At 49.8% G+C, this 21978-nt stretch overlaps 1 protein-coding gene and 1 pseudogene across 1 annotated transcript; one reads left to right on the top strand and one right to left on the bottom strand.

The window, feature by feature from the left end:
• Positions 1 to 1877: 1877 nt before the first annotated feature.
• LOC139052120 (uncharacterized) lies at positions 1878 to 4865 on the top strand. Its single transcript, XM_070529218.1, has 2 exons — positions 1878 to 2312; positions 4093 to 4865. Exons 1-2 carry the CDS (start codon positions 2032 to 2034, stop codon positions 4736 to 4738), a joined length of 927 nt encoding a protein of 308 aa, XP_070385319.1. The 5' UTR covers positions 1878 to 2031; the 3' UTR covers positions 4739 to 4865.
• Positions 4866 to 18508: 13643 nt separating this feature from the next.
• On the bottom strand, positions 18509 to 21453 carry LOC139052190 (uncharacterized; annotated as a pseudogene).
• Positions 21454 to 21978: the final 525 nt, after the last annotated feature.

Here is a 21978-nt window from a genome sequence, read left to right as displayed (position 1 = left end):
CACCTTCGACGAATTGAAAGAGGCGCAACTAGTCTCCCAACAACGCAGACTACAGCAGACCCCATCTGGCAGGGAGCTCCTGAAGAAACTAGGCTGCGCCTATCAACTTCAAGAGATACAGAGGACCGAAACAATTCCGGACGAGTATCGCAACACACTAAAAGTAGCGCCCATACCCCGGAACATGGATCCCAACCTCCACAAAGCACGCAGAGAAGCGAGGGCTCAATACCTACAAAAGACACTAGCACCCCATGAAACGACGGTATACGTGGACGCAGCCACATACGCCAGAGCAGCGGGGCAGAGCAACAGCAACGCGGTAGCAACGGTGATTGATTCGAACCTACGCGAGATCACCAGCGCATCACTACAAGGCTCTACGATAATCGAAGCTGAAGAAGCGGCCGTCGCTCTAGCGGCAGCGGAGGGATATCGGTCTAAACGGTCTCTAACAATCATTCTAGACTCGCAAACAGCGTGCCGCAACTACCTACGCGGCAGAATAGGGCACGGAGCGCTCCGCATACTCCGCTCCGGAGACCACATAACAGCACGACAAACAAAAGAAGAACGAATTAGGCATACGATAGTATGGGCGCCGGGACAAACGGGAGTGGCAGGGAACCAAGAGGCGGACAGGATAGCTCGAGGGTACACTTATTACCGAGCATCCAACGTAGGCGACCTCGAGGAGACCGAACCTGTACCCCAAGACTATTCGGCGATACTAGATTACTACAAGGGCTGCAGAAAGCGGTATCCACCACTGCACAACTCCCTTAGCAGAGAGGACTCTGTCGCGTGGAGGCAGCTACAAACGGGCTCGTACCCGAACCTAAACGTACTCAACAAAATTTATCCCACACAATACAATGACAAATGCCCCTGGTGCCACGAAACACCCACGCTGTACCACATAACGTGGGCATGCCAGAAGATAGACGTGGTACCCGTTATACCAAATCCGAGTGCGGAGCAATGGGAGGGAGTGCTCTCCAGCGATCGCCAGGTCGACCAAGAAGGTCTGATTCGGCGAGCACAACTGGCAGCAGCATCCAGCGGAGCCCTGGACTAAGGGCAACCGACCGTTGTGCTGGAAGATGGACGATTCCATCTGAAGACCGCAGAAGACCAGCGAATCTAGAGCTAATAATGTTTTTCACTCACTCACTCACTCGATAATTTCCACGCCGATCTGGCTCTGTCGCGGAAAAGGCACCGTGTGAGAACCGTACAAGATTCGCGTATAAGATAGCATTCTCACATGCGTAAATGGGACTCTGCAACCCCTTTCCCTCCGTTGAGCTCTTCTTTTTCTCTCCCGCTAGATCGCGTGGAACCTATTTAGCGCAGTCCGACAACGACGGCTCAGGGTCCGCGTAAACAGCTTCGCTGTAAAACACCTCCGTCTTTTGTAGTTCTAAACAGCGTATTTTCGCTTCATAATACGAGCAGAGGGCTACTGTAGTTCCAATCGGTACGTGAGATCCAAGATCTATAGTTACATTTTTACATAGAGTTCCCACTTTATATACGGGGTTTCACCAGCCAAAACCACGAACTGATTATGAGGCACGCAGTAGTGGGGGACTCCGGAAATCTGGACCACTTGGGGTTCTTCATTTTCGCATTTCGCCCCCATCGAAGTGCGGCCGCCGCGGCGTTTGCAGTTTATTTCTAATAATGCATCGTATGCAACGCACACCGACATCGACCTGTGCTTTTTCCTTGCACACATCTTGTCCTCTCGAAAAGGGGTAACTTCGAAAGATATTTCCTCGAATGTGATTGACGCGGGTGAGTAGAAGAAAAAGAAGAACGCAGCAGGCAGCTGTCTCGTGCACTGCGCGCCCTCCGCCATTTTCCACGCGCACTGCTGCCGTCTGCCAGCAACTAGTTTCTTGGTTCCGCAGTGCTTAATGTTAAAAAATACGCCTAGGTTGTAGGCCGGGCCCACCGGCAAGGCCAGCTTGACCGCCGAGTTATTGCCAGCGCCGAGCTGTGCTGTAGCGACGCCTCGTGTCTATCATGACGCAGGGTTCCCAATCGGACGCCCCGGCTCTGCACAAGGATGCAACGACGACTGGCCGCGGATTCCGCCACGCAGCTCAGCAAGACAACAGGTGCAGCCTCGCTCTGCGATGGGCAACAGGGTCCGCACAGGGCTACGCTCGGTCTCAACCTCCTTGTGGGCGCACGATACACGGCAGGCATCGCGGCATTTTTCGCATTGGCGGCTCTCACGTGTCGGCGTTCCTTTGGTCCGGGGAGAGTTGCCCACGCGCCTTCGTCGACGGAACGGCCGACAGGTGAGTATTCGTAGGTGTTCTGTAAGCGAAACGAAAGTCTTTCTGAGAGAGAACGTTGAAAATGTAGCCTGCAGATGCAGTGCTCTGTCGAGAGTTGGTGCTAATCTCGGTGCCACCGCACATCGAGGCCCGCAGAAACTGTCGCGATAGTGATTTCAGTAGCATTTCGAATACTTGTTTTGACTTAGAGGGTACCTGTAAGAGAAACCTGCGTGTGATTTGTACACTGGGTGCGTAGACTCCTCAAACTTGTTTCTGGGCAAGTTGAGAGTAATGTATCTGTATTTCAGTCACACCAAAAAGACAAACTCAAAAAGAGCACACTACGCAATCCTGTAACATTGCCGTGTCTTTTTGTGTGTGTGTGCGTGTGTGTGTGCTAGCCTTATCAGACTCTCTAAGACGCTTTTAAGCAGCAGTCCAGCAAGCGGCGGTTTTTCACTCGTAAGGTCGTATTTGCCATCGGAAGGCCGCCTTCGGTAATAAATAGTACGAAATTATGATCGGCTGGCATCGGCCCCCAGCACAGTTCCGGCGTAATGGTAATTTTGTGAATGTGCTCCCCGCAGTCAAGTGCCAGTTGTGCCATGTTTACAGCCGTGCTGTCTTAGGCAAATTTTCATCGTTTCGTCATGTGCGTAGGCCAAAAATGTTGGCGGCGACTACAGAGCTAGAATAGCTTAAGCATAAGGCAAATTCTGTCAGCGTGTGTGTCCCAGCTTCGTTTGAGACCAGACATGTCAAAACCGGTGATGGATGGTGGTTTGCTGCATTGCGATCTACGCAAGCAATGACAGCACGGCCATTGCACCCTATGTCTTACCGATGACGGGCCTGATCCTTTCCGTGAAATGTGCCGACTCGCGCTCCGTACTGACTGGGGACGGAATCGTTGTCGCCACCGTATACGTTCCTCCCGCAACATCAACGGCGGACCTTGAAGACTTTATAATCGACACGTTTGGGTCAGTCCTCCGGGTGGAGCCCAATAGCGCCGTCATTGTGGATGATTTACCCGTCGATGTGTCACGCCCCGACGGAAACTGGTTCCTGGCGTTTCTCTTGGAACGGTTCGGCCTTCAACGGTACCCCAAGACCAATGCCTCCACTACTCCCCACCAGTCGTGCATAGACCTAACATTCGCTAAGAACATCTCCACTGTCGTCCAGAGCCCATGAATGTCTGCCATGGCGACCATAAAGCCATAATGACTGTGGTCAGGAATTAAACGTAAATGCAAATAAACCTAACAACGCGCATACTTGTGTTATATAGTTGTTTTATTTCATTTTATTTCCTTTACAGTGATATACAGGTGCGCTGGTGATCCACCTTTACAGAGCGGAATGGTTCTGAATTTTATAACGAAGGAGACTCGGCTGTAACAAAATATTTTCAAAAAATAGTGACGATTTCATTTCTTGTTGCTTTTGTGTAATTTAGGCAGTTAATATCGAAATACATTAACAGAACCTATCTCGTTAAACAACATGATCCTATTATTAACGTGATTAGAAACATGATCTGATTATTAGGCGCGGTGGAGTGGGATACCCTACACCCCAGACCAGCTAGGGTTTCGCGCATTTTGCATTTCGCCCTTAGCGGCCATTGCGACCGGTATCAAATCTGCGACCTTGAACTCAGACGTGCAACGTTACAGCGACTGATATACAGCGGCCGGTAAAATATTATACAGCACAAGAAATTAACTTCGAATTATTCTTAAGCAACGTTGATGTTAACATCTTGATGCATTGTAAAATCTAAATATTTCAGCGGAATGGACCCCCGAGCAGACGGCCCGTGTCATAATGGTCGCGGATCGGCTGGAGCACCGACGGCGTCGCTTTTCGTTCCCGCTTCAGTAACCATGACGATGGCTCACCAGAGGAGGAACGAGAGCGCAGCTGGCACAACGCCTCATCCCAGGCGATCTCTACAACAGTGCCGTGTTGTCGAGGCCTCCGCCCACCGCCTGACCATCGCACGACCTGTGCGCAGTCCTGGCCAGTGTTCCAACGGTGGTGCTTGGCGCAAGGGCGACGTGTCTGGCCTCAAGTGCACCCACAGCTTGCGCCTGACTGCCTCCGCGCGTGGCGTCGAGGGGCCCGCCGCCATGGCCTTCGACGCGCTGCCCCGTCCCACGGCGAGCACCACGACACCTTCGACACACGTGCGGGGAGTTCCAGTTCCGCCACGCCGAGCACTGCGCCACTACACCGACCGGGGCGGAGTAATTTTCGCAAAAATTCTCGCATTTTTTCAAGCAGTACAAGGACGTCCTGGCTGCTGTTGTGGAGGTTATATAGGCTTCCATAAGATCAGCTCTGCGATCGCTGACCGGGAAGCGTGGCTTCACCGGCGAAATCTTGTCGACGGCGTGCCACTAGAGAATTCGGCGGATGACGCAGCTCTCCGTTGACGCGGACATTTCTGCATTGTCTTTTTCCGTACACTCCTTCGGGAACTAATATATCGCTTTTCGCTAATTACCGCGAGATCGTGCATTTTGTCCTGTTATCTAGAAATACATTTTCACGTATGCGATATCTTTAGTTTGGGCTGAATATCTTCTGTTCACAGGACACCATTGTTGCATTCTAGGAATATAAACATACACCTTGTGTTATAAGAAGCATGAGCTGGCATATTTTGACGTCGCATATAGCTAGGGCATAATGACCAAAGCCAATAAAAGCAGAAGAGGCGGCTCACAGTTCGTAGAATTGTGAGCTTTGTCTCCCGTCGCTCTCTGCTTTCATCCTTCTTTATCCTCTACAAAATACGTGAAGTCAAGATGTACCACCTCGCCCAAATCACCCGCCGTGGTTGCTCAGTGGCTATGGTGTTGGGCTGTTGAGCACGAGGTCGCGGGATCGAATCCCGGCCACGGCGGTCGCATTTCGATGGGGGCGAAAACACCCGTGTACTTAGATTTAGGTGCACGTTAAAGAACCGCAGGCGGCAAAATTTCCGGAGTCCTCCACTACGGCGTGCCTCATAATCAGAAAGTGGTTTTGGTGCGTAAAACCCCATATATTTTTTTTTTATCCTCGCTCAAATCGCTACACTAGTGAGGTAAATTGCTCTTTGCCTGGTAGGTATGCCATGTGACCTACTAGCTTATAGGTATGTGTGCTCTTTAGTTTTGTGTTAGGATGCCTCATCACTCTCAATTCAGGCACCAGCGCAGGAAGCGCACTTTTGAATAGGTCGGTCAGATGATCACTTCTGATGTGAGACTCATTAGAGTTACCAATTGAAAACTAAGCAAGCAGCCGCAGGGCAGACAAAATGCTGATGAAACAAAAACGAAAGAATCGGCAGCATATTGGACTCCTACAAATGTTAAGGAGAAAGCCTGCTGCACACTTGCTAATGCGTTAAGTTATCCAATCACAGGGGTCACACTTCTTGAAAGACATAGGCTGCAGTGGGAAGTAAACTTATGGCGCTGTATGTCTACCTCCTCAATGACATATGCGAGCTCCTAATGCTCTACCAAACGGTTCTTTCTTTCTTCCTTTTCGTCTTACTTTCGTTCTTTCACTCTTTCTTTCTTTCTTCCTTGCTTGGTTTGTTCACTCCTTCTTTGTTCTTTCTTTCTTTCTTTCTTTCTTTCGTTCGTTCGTTCGTTCATTCGTTCTTGCTTGCTTGCTTGCTTGGTTCTCTCCTTCTTTGTTCTTTGGTTCTTTCTTTCCTTCGTTCCTTATTTCTTTCCTTCTTTCGTTCTTCCATTTTTTCGTTTCTTTCATACTCAGCCATTGCATCTTTGCTTGGGGGTATGACCATTCCTGATGTTAATGTTTCCTTCCTCTCTTTCCTTCATTCTTTTTTCTTTCGTGTCTTCATTCATATACAACTATTGCATCTTTGCCTGCTTACGGTGGTATGAGCCACGACAGATTATTTTTTTTCTGGCATGAGCCGTTTCTGATGATGATAGTTTTGTAGCACTCGTCAACTTCTTCTTTACCACTCGACTTGAAGCTGATATATTTGAACCACTCCACTAGACGCCGCTTTTTTCGGGTATGAGCCATTCCAACGAACCACTTCAGTCTCTGGTCTGAACAATTATATGCATTGCCGCAGAGCCGAGGCGTCATGTGAATATATATATATATATATATATATATATATATATATATATATATATATATATATATATATATATATATACACGAGAAGAAAGGGGGTTATCCGAGGGGCCCGATTTTATTAGTCATATAAGAAGCCAACAAACACTGACACCGAGGACAACATAGGGGAAACTACTTGTGCGTAATAAATGAAATAAAGAACGCTACATTGATGGAAATCAAAGTGGATGACGAAACAACCTCCACTTTTCATCCACTTTAATTTCCATTAATTTATCGTTTCTTTACTTCATTTAATAAGCACAAGTAATTTCCCCTATGTTGCCCGCGGTGTCAGTGTTTGTTGGCTTCTTATGATATGGCTATATATATATATATATATATATATATATATATATATATATAGTGTCGCTCTTTATAAAACCAAGACGATTCGAGAAGGCTGGCTTGATTTTCACACTTCAACCTTCTTTATAGGCTGCCTCCTCTGCGCCGTGCAGGAAGAGACACCTACCGACGTTCAACGCTTGTCGTTCCCACAAAGCGTGCTTCACATCCAGTGTGGTTTGAATGCAACGTATAGAACAATTCGATCGTTATCGTAGTGTTAGTTGGCGGTAAAGATCGACTGCAGTACCGCCGTGCACTGATTGCCATTGAGAAGTTAGAGCTCGGTTTGTTGCTGCACCATTTATTGCGAGTGCGACACAGTCACGCTGCAGGCGATCGATGCCTGGAGTCTGCGAGTCGCCGTAGCAATTCTGCAGGTGTCCCCGTGGCTTGATTTCGTTTTCTCCAGTGAACGCCTCAGGTAACTCAATACCCCATTGGCCTTAAATAAACGCGTCGTCCGGTCGAATGGTAGACGCCTTAAGTAGCTCAATACCCAAAAAGTAGAAAAGCTATCATCATCATCATTATCGTCATCACATCAAACAAGCAAAAATAGCACTGGTTCATCCCAACTTACTGCAGGCACTAGAATCACTCAGGAAAGTGTACAGTGTATACATTCGCTGGAATTACGGATACAAAGCACAGAAACGCGGCGTCTAGTCGAAAGCTAGAACAAAAAAGAAGCACGTGACCGTCTAAACGGCTCAAACCGGTGTAAGCAATGCTTATACCCCCGTAAGGTGCAGGCTACAAACCCGAAGCAAAGTTAAAAGAACAGCGCATAGATTCATTGAAATCGCCCGTACAACACAGCACAGCATACATTCCAATCACCTGCTGAAAGCATGCAACATAAAATCGAAGAGAGACGTCGTTGGCGCGAGTCTGACCGCAGCTAAGCGTCGAAGACGAGCCGAAGGAGCTGAACCGCGAAAGGAGCAACGCGACGATGCGAGACGGCGCATTACCTCGTGTGCAGCAAGCTTTCACCTTCACGTGTTGCAGGAGCGTGACATGCTGGCGAATTTTGATTCTGTAAGGCAGCCTATGTCTTAAATTAGCGTAATCTATTATAACGAAGGTGCTTCAGACAATGTGGATTATTGTCGCCTGGTCGTCAACTCCAAGTGTGACCACCAAGTGTGTCCTAGTATGGAGCTATGCGTCACTGTGTCCGTCTTCCAGTGTTGCAGCAGTGTAAGACACGAAGCGGGATGCGTGATGCCCTTAGCGAGGATAATGTGCTGGTACCAAGTTCTTTAGCTTTAGTAGCCCTTTTCTGTAGAAGATAGGAACTACTTAAGAAAGCGGCGAAATTTTAGTCAATAACACAAATTGAGCAAAGTGCACTAGGATAAATAATTTGATTTACTAATTGTCTTAATAAAAGGTCTTATTACAATAGAGTTTGGCAAGTGCGAGGGAGAAATGTCGACGCCACCAATGCCAGTGAAAATGGGGACTTCTTAATATGACGCAGACTAGCAGTGCAAAGACGATATACATTTGAGTGGTTGCATACACAGAGTTTACTTTGATTCAGGAAGAAGAAGTGAGCTCGAGGCATACGTCCCATGAAAGACAGAAGCTCCTAAAACGTCTTGAAACGGCTACAAACGGCTATAGACGTCTTGGTCTACGATAAGACTGAAAATATAATCTCTTCTAAACATAGCACAAGTGCCTCATATACGATAGTACATATTCTATCTGACGAAACAACATACTAGTGGTGTTACCAGAGCCTGTTTTGTTAAACGCATTCAGAACGACCAACTCAAAACATTTTTTAGATGTTGTTGTCTAAAAGTGCCCGAAATGCCAAGCGGCACGTTAGAGGCGCGCTGAGTGTCGGCATTTACGAATAAAACATGCCAGGGACAAAACGATCTTTTCAGAAGCAACACAATAAGCTGGCTTCAATGTTGAATCATTTCGCACTGGATCTTCAACACTCAAGAGTATGTTATCGTGTTCAAGCCAGGACGCGCACACGACGCCTCGCAACCATTCTTCCATGCTCGCGCAGCAGGCGCTGACATCAGGAATGAATGATGAATAAAACTATATCTGCCACGGTTAGGAGAGAAACGCCGGTGTCCGAGTGATTGCAATGATCTTCAGCAGTGATCACAGCACTGTGGAAGTTATGCAGATAGGTTCTCTACCTGTTAGCCATCTCCGTCCACGCTGGGAACTCTGGGAGGCAGGAAGTTGGAAAAAACGAAAAAGATTCGGAGGACGCTTAAGCTTCGCTTTTAAGAGTGGAACGCGATAACATTCAAAGACCCCTCACTGCTTCTCACGCTTCCCGGCAACTGCAGCGTATGTAACCCTAATGTTTGCCGGGAAACGCTCGCGGCGAACGCTATGCACGAAGGCGGGCTTTCTTGTAGAAACGCGGCCTCTTCCATGGGCCGCGATGGGGTGGAGGCCAGTACCACCTGGAAGTGCCTCAAGGACGCGGGCGCGCCTATCCGTGCCCTCCCGATATATTTACCCGCAGGCGTAGGCAAAGGACGGACGCTGTGTCCGCTCTATGCGGTGTAGGGAACTTTGGAAAAGGGGTCTGTTAGAGTTTTCGCTTAGCAGAGTTATCTTTTCTTGTATATACAATTTACAATACGAGAGCTATCCCGTCTGTAGGTTGTGTGTGACTCGTAGTTTACGATTTTTCTTCGTATTTTAACAAGGGAAATTTAAATAGTTCAGTAAATTCTTTGCGTCAGATGGAAGGCCAGGGTATGCCTGGTTCGAAAATGTCTGTACCGTAGTGACGTCAGACGTCCGACGCGGGACGCCGAATGTTCTGTGACACGGTCTCGTTAACGTTATCGCGTTGAAACGGCCGCTAGCGCACGAACTGCCTCGGTGGCTTCTTCGGTTGATTGCGTTATGCTAGTTGTGTGTGGTTCTCAGCTGATTTGTACGTTTCTTGAATATTAACTCGCATCGTTTAGCTGCGCTGGGGCTGCTTGCGGTGTGTATTGCATCATTCCTTCGTGACATCGGCTGTATTGTGCGTTTTCGCCGACGTCATTCTACCACAATGGCGGGATCTGCGTTCGCCGCCTTCGTTGTTCACGATGTATGTGCGTATGTCACACCGTTCGAACAACATTTTTTTCTGGTAAGTGAAATACTTTGCACTTTGTTTTTCGCCAACAATGGTTGAATTTTTCCATGCGTTAACCGGCACAGTTATTGACGCTCGGGCTCTTCTGCCCTGTCGGTTTTCGTCATCTTTAACTTTTTAAACGAGGGTCCTGCTTGTTTGTAGCCATCTTGGTTAACGTGGCACGAAACAACCGAAGGCAGTGCACTAAAAGAGGACGCGCTTGCCGTAACCAAGGACCACATTGATGTCGTCCCATTTTACGTCCTTTTCTTCTTGCATGGGTTAAAGCGTTGCGAGCGTGGGCGCGCGTTCATATAATCGCATGCTGAATAACGGTTCTGAATCAGTTGCTGATCATGTGGCCCCGAGTCACAAGTTGGCGACGAGGTAGGCAGCGGGCCGGCGCAGGCCTGTCCAATGCGTGCGGGGCATTGCCAGTCAGCGGCTTCGAGGCGTACGTCTCGGGTACAAGCGCGTGATGGGACAAGTACGCAGAGCGACTGGAAATGTTCTGCAAAGCCAACAAGCTCTCAAAGGACGAAGAAAGCGGGTGGTTTTGCTCAGCTCCTGCGCCGAAGAAACGTACAGTCTCATCGTGACGATGGTCAAGCCCGAAAGGTCGAGAGCTGCAACCTACGATAGCATCAAGAAGTCGGTCCGCGAACACGTGCATCCGAGGCCGTCGGTTCTGGGTGTTTTTTTATTTATTTTACAAGTGTAACCAAGCCCAAGGTGAAAGCGTCAGAGACTACGTGACAGCGCTGAGAGAACTGGCTGAAAACTGCGTTTTTGGAGGCGAGACTTTTCCATTGGACGAGATGATGAGAGACCGTTTCGTCTTCGGCATCAGCAACGAGGCGGTTCAACAACGCATGCTGCCAGACGGGAACGTAACATTCGCTGTTGCGAACGGCTCGGCTGTGACAGCGGAAGAAATTCGGCGACAGCAACGAAAACTGACGACACAGAGCCACAGTAACGCGAGCTGCACGAACCCCGCGGCCGTCCACGAAACTCGCAGAAGGCAACCGGCTTTGACCACAGAATCCGCCTGCTACCGCTGCAACGGTAAGCATAGTTCTGAAATTTGCAAGTTTAGTTATGCGGCATGTCACTACTGCAAGAAAACATGCCGTAACGTCAGAGCTTGTCTCTTCGGAAAGTAAACGCAGTCAAGTCTAAAGCGGACTGCTGTACAAAAGCAAGGAAAAGAAAACAGCAAAGAAAGGAAAACCCGGCAAGCAGACCGATTCACGAAGTAGAACAGCTTTACTCCGTTTACGAAGTTCACGAGCTCACAAAGTTTATCGTCACTGTACTGATTCAAGAAACAGAAGTGCGGATGAAAGTAGACTCAAGGATGTCACACTCGCTGGTCAGTCAAACGTTTCGAGCGATTGAAGGCAGCAAAGCAAAATTTCGCTTCAGAGTACTGAAACGGAGCTCGTGACTTGGAGGAAGGATCCACTTGAGATGCTGGGAAAGGCATTGACTATTGGTGTTGTGTGGCATTGACTATTGCAACAAGGAAAACCCGTCGTGGTTGCTCAGTGGCTATGTTGTTAGGCTGCTGAGGACGAGGTCGTGGCAAAATGGGGGCGAAATGCGAAAACACCCGTGTACTTAGATTTTGGTGCACGTTAAAGAACCCCAGGTGGTCGAAATTTCCGGAGTCCTCCACTACGACGTGCCTCATAATCAGAAAGTGGTTTTGGCGCGTTAAACCCCAAAATTAACAAGGAAACAATGCCATGTTTCCTTGTATGTGATTTTAATGTTGTGCTCGTCGTTGCTTTAGTCAAAGTATATTTATAAATAACAGGAAGTCCCGATGCAGTCATTGACTATGGGACCTGCTTCTCTACATCATTGCTCCTTATAACCTGTAATCTATTATGAATAAAGAAATTTCAATTCAATTTCAAAAGTTACTTTAAGAACACACATATACACACAGTTACACACACACACACACACACACACACACACACACACACACACACACATATATATATATATATATATATATATATATATATATATATATATATATATATATATATATATATATGTACACACGCCCATATAAAGCCAAGACGCCAATGAAGCCAAGGAAAGCGTTGGGGTGATTAGCTGTGGTTGAAGTTGAAATGTAAGCAATAATGAGGAAATAGGAAAATATGTAAATGTGGACGAAGAGATAACTAGTCGCACTGCTCAATGCTAGCCGCCATCTCTTCCGTTGTTCTTTCGAGCGCTGGCTCGCTCGCTCGATATGCCACTCCGTCTCAAACCAGATCAGTGAGTTGGCCGTTCCTGTTGTGCACTTCGCAGGCCTTCCATCACAGAGTAACCTAGTAAACGACAAGACTGGACACTCGAGCCGTTTCGCGGCCGGGCTATGGAGCTTCGCCGATTCCGCTAGGTGGCAGAGCACATCAAGAAAAATGCGGCTGCGGTAGCCACCCTAGCTGCGGCTAGCAGCTTGACAGGCGGCACGACCACACGATATGTTCATTTGAGGGATCGCCATCCGTCTTTGCGCAGGCGCAAGTAAGAGCGGGCGCGAGAGCGTAAACCTGGGGGCTTTTGTTTCTTGAATATGATTCTGCCTAGGCACTGCGGAGGAGGTTTCTTAGCGCGTGTTGTAGGCGTTTGTCCCTAGGCGTGCCGTCATTGCGGAGTGGGGTCCAGTTTGTTTACGCTCGGACGCTGGCTGCCGGCACGGTAAAATGGGTGAAGCAGCAGGCACGGACGCCCGATGCGGTGACCGCTGTGTCAGACAGGCTTGCTCGCACCTGCGGCGCTCGGGATAAGTCAGTCGTGGCGGATCATAGCTTGCGACTGTAGTAGAGCCCGGGCCGCATATATTGAAAACCTAGAAGGCAGAACGCATTAGCAACCGCGGTTGAACGTAAGCGGGTGAAAGGCCACCGGTGACGATGACCGACTCAGCACCAACGCCGCAGGTGTGAGAAAGTCTGTCCGACGTATTCAGAGCGAAAGTTAATCTGACTGGTGTGGCAGAAATCGCGGGGCACGGTAGTGCTCAACTTATCGTCACAAGTTGGCGGCTGGACGTAATTATACTTATTCAGTCCTCTTTTTTACTAATTGTAACAACCTGTCATCATTTCGCATTATTGGCGGCGCCTCCAGAACACCAAAGCGGCAACGGGGCACCAAATCTAGAACCCGGACCAGTCCGTGGGTTGGGGCTCGCCGAGACCTGCGCGTACCAGGGGTGTATAAGATCGGCTGTCCGCGGTAGCGGACAGCCAGTTTTTATGCGAACGCCCCCTGGCACGCTTCGGCCACCGCGGCCCCAGCCCGCGGGTCGCCCTGCTTCCAGCTTTGATCCCCCCGCTACCTCTTGGGTGCCCCGGAGATCTTGCGCCGCCTGCTTTATTATAACCTCAGGTGCTCTAGTGAGGCCTCCGTTTGGCGGTTACATGTGCCCTCCTGGAACAGTGCTTGCAAAAAATCTAATCTTTCGTCGCGACGAAAAAAGCGACCCGTGACTTGTGCAGCACCAGTCAGAACCTTGCCCCTTCAGACACAGGGGAGTCCGTGCCCAATGCCTTACTGCGCAGGCAGCCAGCGGCGGAGCGTAAAGTCGACCGCACTCCGCAATGCCGGCTTGGCTAGGAGACAATCGCATTCAAGACGAGCTCAGAAAACTCCTCTGTATAGTGCCTAGGCAGAGGAGCAACAGCCCCCAGATTTTCGCTCTCGCGCCCGCTTTTACTCGCGCCTGCGCACAAACGGCTGGCGATTCCTCAAATGAACGTCTTGTGCGCTGTGCCCACTGGTGTGGACCAAGGTTGCTGTTACCGTCTGTATAGCTCCTACGGGGGGTGGTGTTCTTCGCAACCTTATTGCTTTTAAGAGTTATGATGGGATCTGCCCGCCAATCGCGTCCTTCCGAGGTGTGAGCGCGGTGGAGAAATTGAAGCTCGAACACCTCTGTGGCGTGAGATGGCCACGTATAACCACCGGGTCTGCAGGGCAATTCGGGCTCACCATTGCAGAAGGTTACGCACGAATCGGTGGTCCTAACTGGCTGAGCGGCACGATCGACGAAGCAGGAGTCATGGTGCCACTATAGTTCTTGAAACCTCGTTATAGATATCGCAGTGTACAAATTAGATATTTGGGTTCATGTTTATGGCAACAATGTCATGCTAAACAGCCAGTGATACAAGACAATGTCAACATGGGGCAACAGGAGCATTTCACTCCGTTTTTGGCTTTGCACGATATACAACCGTTCTGTGATAGAGGACGGCGATGTAGGCGCCATCTGTACGCACCGCAACTTTCCAGGCCGTTTTGTAGATCCAAGGTCAACCCTTTTCTTCATCTTCTGGGAGGCGATAGTTCTCAATGTATACAAGATCGGCCTCCGTCATCTGTGCGTTGTCTAGCCGAAGCTGGCGCATCTTACGCTGCCTTCGAACGCTCATAGATTCACTTACGTATTTTAATTCAGGGGCAATTTGCGGGTTGGCTTACCTGGCAGCATGGTGAAAATAGAGTAGCCTGTGACCACCAAGATGAGTATGTTGGTGATGAAGCTGCATGCCGGGGTCGTCTTTGATGATGTGCATGTCGCATGATACTCTGACGGTATATTGCGCCTTGTTACCGCCGTCAGAAGACGAAGTCACATGATCTGTGGCCTTATACTCGGTACTTTCGGTCACGCGCTCGCGAAGCGCAGCGCGTAGCTTTTCCACATGCTGCATCAGCGTGTTGTAGAGGGCACACGTATTCACCGTCAACTGGGCGTTCTGTGCCTTTAGTAAACGTACATACATCTGCTTCTAGTGCTGCGATACGTGCCTCTTGATCGGCAGAAAGCGGCGCGGCTGGCTAATGTGGTTGCACAGGTTGTAAGGGTTGGAGTCGGGCATGAATTACGTGGTAGCTGGCCCATGCCGTCGTCCAACTCATCCACGCTGAGGACGTTGTTGAAGATAGACTTGTTCTCATCGAGAACGAGGAATATGGGTTTATTTACAGTATCTACATAAGGACGTTGCAGTTCATCAGTCTAGCATGACTGCGAGAGAAAGCACTCTCAGCAGCCGCACAACAGCTGCTTAAAAACATTCTGTCCTCCCTAGATGCCTAGGTGAGGGAAAAACGGCCGTTCAACCTGCTACAAACTCGCAGCTTCAAAGCCATCGTAGCCGACCCGCCTTTAAAGGGAAGGGTTACACACACTTCTGCACAGGTTTCATTGACCACGCCGAGGTGAGTGGTTTCTTGGAGACATGGTGCTTGACCCGAGCACGATCATGGGCAGATCGGGCTCGGGTCAAGCACCTCGGCGTGGTCAATCTATGCCGACGACATCTGCATTTGGGCGTATGCTATAACACGAGTGCAGGTAAGAGCACGGCTACAAAAGGCAGCTACCTTAACATCACTGTACTTGCGAAAACGGAACTTAGAGCTGTCTCAAGGATTAAGAGGTGCGGCCTCTTAATCCTCGAGCTTTCCTCGCACAATGGCCGCCGCGGCTGTCCATTGTCTGGCGTCTTCAAAGCTGCTTACACCGGTACCGCAAAGCATCTCGTTCCGGGAATTCCCTTCCTCAAATCTAACCGTGAAGACTTTGGCGATTCCACTACCGCCGACCGGGATTAGTCATAGCGGCGCCGAGGGGGTGTTGATGCTGCACACCACCTTCCCTACAAAACGAGTCGCCGCGGTAGGTGGGGAAAGCTTCCATAGTCGCTTCAGGGAAGCTCGCCACCCTTGCAGCTGCGGTTGGCTGGGAAAATTTCGTAGGTCGGTTCCCTTGCAGGCCGTTCAACGAGTCTTGGTGCAACGGTTTGGTTCCACGTGAATGGAAATGCAGCCGCTTGGTTCCGCTTACAAACCTGGTAAATCACCGTTAGATTTGTCATCGTACCGCCCCATCGCTCTGGCCAGCTGCAAAGGAAAAATAATGGAAAGAATGATTTTGACTCGCCTGGAATGGTGCCTGGAAAATTACAACGTGTACCCAGATGCTATGGCTGGCTTCCGGCGTGGGCGCTCATCCATAGATAATGTCATCGATTTGGTCACGTTTGTTCAACATAAAAAATGTCTGAAACGACTCACTGCGGCATTATTCTTTGACATAAAAGGCGCCTATGATAATATAGCACATTATGCCATTACAGAGGCTCTGATTGAAGCTGGAATCGGTGGCCGCACTTTTCACTGGCTGTGCAGTTATTTGACCGACAGGAATTTCTTCGTGATGACCGAGAATGGCGCCACGACTCAACACGAAACGTTCCGTGGAGTACCGCAAGGTGGAGTGTTGAGCCCGACGCTATTCAACCTAGTGCTCGTTGGCCTAGTCAGATGCTTGCCCAACACAGTTCAAGTATCAATCTATGCCGACGACATCTGCATTTGGGCGTATGCTGTAACACGAGTGCAGGTAAGAGCACGGCTACAAAAGGCAGCTACCTTAACATCACTGTACTTGCGAAAACGGAACTTAGAGCTGTCTTCAAAGAAATGCTGCCTTGTTACTTTCACTCGGAAGGCAATGAAGCGTTACTCTGTAAGCGTCAACGGACAAGCAGTTGCAAATGCACGCAAACACCGCTTTTTAGGGGTAATTATCGACCGCGACCTATCATGGAGCCTGCACGTTTCATATCTAAAGAAGAGGTTGATGACAATAATACTTCTCCTCAAATTTCTTGTCGGAAAGTCATGGGGCACATCGGTGCGGTCAATGCTGCAGCTTTATAACGCCTTGTTCCTCGGTTTCGCAAGATACAGCCTCTCTGTGCTTGGTAACACCTGAAAAACAAACCTGCGTGTACTCCAGGGACTACAAGCTGAAGCCCTAAGGACGTGCCTCGGTCTTCCGAGGTGTGCGTCTACAGCGGCAATGATTGTCATAGCTCGAGATCACCCAATATCGACGTACTTGATAACCGACGCTCTCCGAGAGCATATTCGCCACGTTGCCCGACTACCTTCTCACCATCTTGCCGCTCTACCCGCAGAAAGGCCACACGCAACTATCAGTCGTATAATTGTTGCCAATCGTTCCTCATTGCCATCGAACTACATGCCTGCAGCAAGACCATCCTCACATTTATGGTGCCTGCACAGACCTGAAATACGCCTCACCATCCCAGGAATCACGAAAAAGGCTAACATGCCATCGTTTGCCCTGAAGCAGACCACATTAGAACTTTTACATGAGGCGCACAGTGGCCAGGTGCACGTTTACATCGATGGCTCAGTCACATCTGCAAGTTCAGCTGCTGCTGTGGTGATACCAACAAGATCCGTCAAAATACAGCTAAAAACGTCACATGTATCATCAACAACAGCTGCCTAACTGGTAGCTTTGCGTGCGGCTCTTCATTTAATTCAGGAGGAACCACCCCATGTATGGTCAGTCTTCTGTGATTCCAAGGCAGCCCTACAGAGTGTACTCTCAGCACTGCGCCATGGATCACATGAACAGCTCGTCGCAGAGATCAGAGAAGCACACCATCGCATAGTTGGCGAAGGACACGATATCATATATCAGTGGTTGCCTAGTTACTGTGGCATACATGGCAATGATCGAGCAGACGCAGCTGCCCGATCTGCCCATGACGGCGTCAACTGCGTTGCCATTCCTTTTACGAGAACCGACGCAGCGAAAGAACTTGCCGTACTTGCACACGACCTGACATTAGCTCAGTGCAATTCATCCGATTTCACAAGGGCACATCTACATACCCTGGACCCTAATTTACAACTATGTTCGTTCTATGGCTTGGAGTAGCATTTTCAAATGCGTACTCCTTTTTTATCGGAATGTCCAACAGCCCACTTTGTGAGTTCTGCGGGTGCAATGAAGCGATCGCGCACCTTCTTTGACAGTGCTCTCGTTTCAACCCGCAAAGAGCAGTCCTCTCAGCCACCCTAGACAAACTGGACAAGCGCCCAATGACAGAAAACAAGATACTTGGAAACTGGCCTACGCGAACATCAGCGCGATCGGCTATGAAGGCGCTGCTGCGGTATTTAAAAGACACTGCACTTTCTAACAGATTGTAACTTCACAGTGTGACGCAGGGATGTACGGTAAAACTGCATAACACTAGGAACGCCTTTGCGGGCTGCGTGACAGTGCTCACAGAAACAGTTTGTGTGTACGTCCGTGTGTTTAGTTTTTTATTATTTTTTTAATCCTTCTCTCTCACCTATCGCATCCCCTTGATCATCCCCCAGTACAGGGTAGCCAACCGGAGATAATCTCTGGTTAAACTCCCTGTCTATCCTTTGCCTTTCTCTCTCTCTCTCTCTCGTAACAAGGTACTACCGAGTCGGCTGGACAGGGTATCGGCGTGGTATCGAAAAAAAAGTTGTCACCGAGGTCCTCAGCTGTCACCGATGAGCCTACGAAATTTCTAAGGCTTCTTGCGGTCGTTTATACCATGTGCTTACCGCAGTTCCGGGTCGGCTGAGCCCGGCCGAGCAGGTCAACCGACTCGCACAGGGAGAGGGAACGCACTAACTGTATCTCATCCTTAAATTGCTCTACCATCGAAGGGTATCAGTGAATGTGGGTCATGCGAGAGCGCGAGCGAGGCTTCCGCTTCTGCCGCACATTGTCCTTCTTCATCCGCTTGTCCACCGCCTTGACCGCCTTGCGTGATCCCTTACAACCACTGGGTGACGCAGCGCCCACGCCTCCCCGGCGCGATACCACGTAGACCTTCTCGCGCTTGTCCGTAGCAGCACGTTGCACTTTGAAGAGCAGCTTCTTCGCACTGTCCGATTTTGCGGTATCGCTGTTCTGCAGCGCCTCTACGCGAGGAAGGATAATCCTGAATTTGCGTTCCATTCGCATCTTGCGGCGTCCGCGTGCTTCTAGCACCTTACGGATCGAGCGATTTTTCAACTCGTATAGTTTGGCCTTGTAGCGTTTCATCAGATCCTTCGTAACAGGCACCTCGTAGTTGCTGTGCTTCTTTTCATCCTCGGCAAACCCTGATGGCAAATCTCCATCGTCGAACGTACTCCGATTGTACGCACCATCTATCAGTGCCATTCTTGTACCCTTGTTGACCAAGAGAGAGCCCATGGCTTCAACTTCCGCGATGGTGGCCTTGTCCCGGGTCAGTTCACGTTCGACCACATCACGCAGTCGCTCACCAGCGTCAGCATCTGATACAGCCGGAACCACGACAAAGCTTGGTTCCTTCTTCGATGCCTTTGCCTTTTTGGGTTCCTTGTTCTTTTGCTTCCTGGCAGTCTCCCGGGGCTTATTATGGAAGATGTCCTGGTCGGACCGACGGTAAACCATCACATCTTCCATAGCTTATTTGGCCTTCTGCTCAGATTCAGTCACGGTTGCCTTTTTAGAAGCGTCTTTTTTTTTTTTTGACGCTGGAGATGAAATAGCGGGTATGCTTGGCCTCTGTAATGTCAGAGCCGACGTCCGATGCGAGATACTGCCTCGCTGTCCTCAGACCCATCATCATTATTTTCAACGTCTGAAACATGGCTTTCATCACCGTCATCATCCGTATTATCGCCTTCCGAATTATCATGATGAGGTGTTTCCTCACCATCCTCCGATGCCTCGCCCTCGTCTTCAGCCTCAGATTCTTGCATCTTCTGATGCGCAGTCAACCGTGCCTCGTACTGCATGCTCTCAAGTAGCGATGACAGTTCAGCTCCGCGTTCAAGGTTAACACGCTGCCTACGCGTGAGATTTTTGGCCGGCTTCGCGCGTTCAGCCTCAGCGAGGTTCGCCATTTCGTGTTGTACTTCGAGATCGACTTCCATGGCGAGAACATCGCCCGTATCGATGTCTTCTTCGGCTTCCGAGTCGGTTTCAAACTGTAGATCCATGTAATCGGCATCTTAATTGTCGGCATCCGAGTTGCTGTCGTCGGAGGTGATGGCATAGGGTCTAGCGACTGCAACACTGGGGGTGGTGGCCTCAGTGCCTACCGTGGTGGCTGCCTCGGCATCGAATTTGTCTGAATCAGATCCCGAGTCATCGTTCTGCTCCTCCAGTTCGTCAAGGTCACGCCCCTTCAGTATGCTGAGAGAGAACAGTTCCGGGTCGTTACCGAGGATAACTGAATTACCTGCCGTCACCTTCTTATGCTTCATTAGAGCCCTGCGCTTTTTGCGCTCCGACCGGCGCTGGTCCTTTCGCAGCCGATCGGCAAGTTCCATTTGTTGCTTTCGCAGCGCATCCTCCTTACCTTCGGTTTACCCATCCGCTCCTCGCCAGCGTCTTTGACGACAATAGCGTCTCCACCTTCGTCCTTCGCGATAATGTCGGCCTTCGGTGTCTTGGATACTTTATCGGTAGGAAATATTTCGCGGCATATTTTCTGTCGCTACTTGAGCAGGTGCTGCAGGTCCGCTCGTGCGGCAACCTTAAGGTCAGAACAGAGTAGCTTCACCTCCTCGGTGGATAGAGTGCTGGCTGCCACTGCCTTGAGCAGGGCAGCGTGCTTTTTAGATTCTTCCTCATCTAAGCCGTTTAGTGGCTTGAAAGAGAAGCGATGTGTTGAAACTAATATTTGTGGCGGGTTATCAGAGGTCAGGAAGTCGAGAACACTGTGCTCTCGGAAGTCATCGCCTCCTCGTACCCTTGCTTGTTCACTTTCTTTCACTGCCACAGCAGCTGGCTCAACGAAGTTACCTTCGCCGGTTCGTTATCCTCATTCTCTTTCGCTGCCTGACGCTGAGATATGAACACATATTCGCAGTTGAACAGTTTGGGGTCGAGCGCCTTGAGAGTACGGAATCTGATGCATACAGCAAAGATTTCCGCGGAAACGTTCCTACTATTGGACGGTTTCGTGACCTTGACACGTTCGAAACCCTTTCCGAGCATCCATATGAGTGAATTGTAATCCGCCAACCTGTGCAAAGTCAGATACTTTTTTGCGGTAGTGTGACCCACCTGAATATTTTGACCACGAATACGCCACCTTTCCGCAGCCCGTGTGCCGCCAGCTTGGCAGCCTCTAGCACAAGTACATTTTGGTTGAATGCGTCAAGGTTCCAGTTGGCACCGACGTTGCGTGCGCCATCATGTAGCACGACATCGACCTGGGCCCCCTGAGGCAGATGACCTGGTGGTCCACAACTTTACCCTGAGATTATGCGATATGAAGTTTCGACACCTCGTCGTGCGTATATCTGCTTGTATCGTGATGACACCATTGATGGGCCGGATGGGTACGAGGTCGGCACCGGTAATGACGCTCGAGAGTGGCAGGTGCTTGGTTGCGACCTGCAGCCAGCCTCCGGGTGCGGCACAGATGTCAACCAGTACACTGCGTCGGCGTCAAATTATTCAGATGCTCTAATGGCGGCGTAGAATGTAACGTACTTGCTGCTTTCGAAGAAGCTGAACTTTTTGGCCAGCTGCAGAACCTTGAACGCGGACCTCATGCGGTATCCCTGTTCCTTGGCCAAGTAGTAGTACTTGTCCTGGCGCTCCTTGCCCTGCTTCGCCTTACTGCTCATTTTGGTACATGGAAAAATAGAATGTGGTAGCTACTCAGCCGGCGGTTGCAAAGGAGGTGAGGCACACCCTACTACTGCGTAGGCCGATAGGGAACTATGAGTTAGAGCTGTGCACGGGCTCGGGCCGGTCCGAAAGCCCGGACCCGGCCCGGCCTGCGGGCTGGGCTCCGGCCATTTGGAGATTCTCTTACTCGGGCTTGGGCCGGGCCCGGGCAATGCTTTCTATGTCTCGGACGGACTGGTCGGGCTACCCGATCTCGACTGCGTACCTTATGTGAAAGTATGCTTGTCGTCTCGCATGTAGGTACAGCAGGATGTGCAATGTATTTATTAATCAAAAATGGAATCTACAGGGACGGGAGAAAAGTACAAACGCTAACAAAAGGCAAACGAAAGCTAACGGAGGCTCGGAATGCGTTTTCGGTTCTACCTAGTACCGACGCTTTGGAAAAAACGCCGCTTGCAGGCGCCTCCCAGTAAAAAGGCTGAGAAGGGAAGCGTTTGGGAAGCGAAGATAATAGATTG

The sequence above is a fragment of the Dermacentor albipictus genome, unplaced genomic scaffold, assembly GCF_038994185.2.
Source record: "Dermacentor albipictus isolate Rhodes 1998 colony unplaced genomic scaffold, USDA_Dalb.pri_finalv2 scaffold_19, whole genome shotgun sequence".
NCBI classification, from domain to species: Eukaryota; Metazoa; Arthropoda; class Arachnida; order Ixodida; family Ixodidae; genus Dermacentor; species Dermacentor albipictus.
Note: the sequence above shows the minus strand (reverse complement) of the source record. Positions and strands in the feature narration are given on the sequence as shown.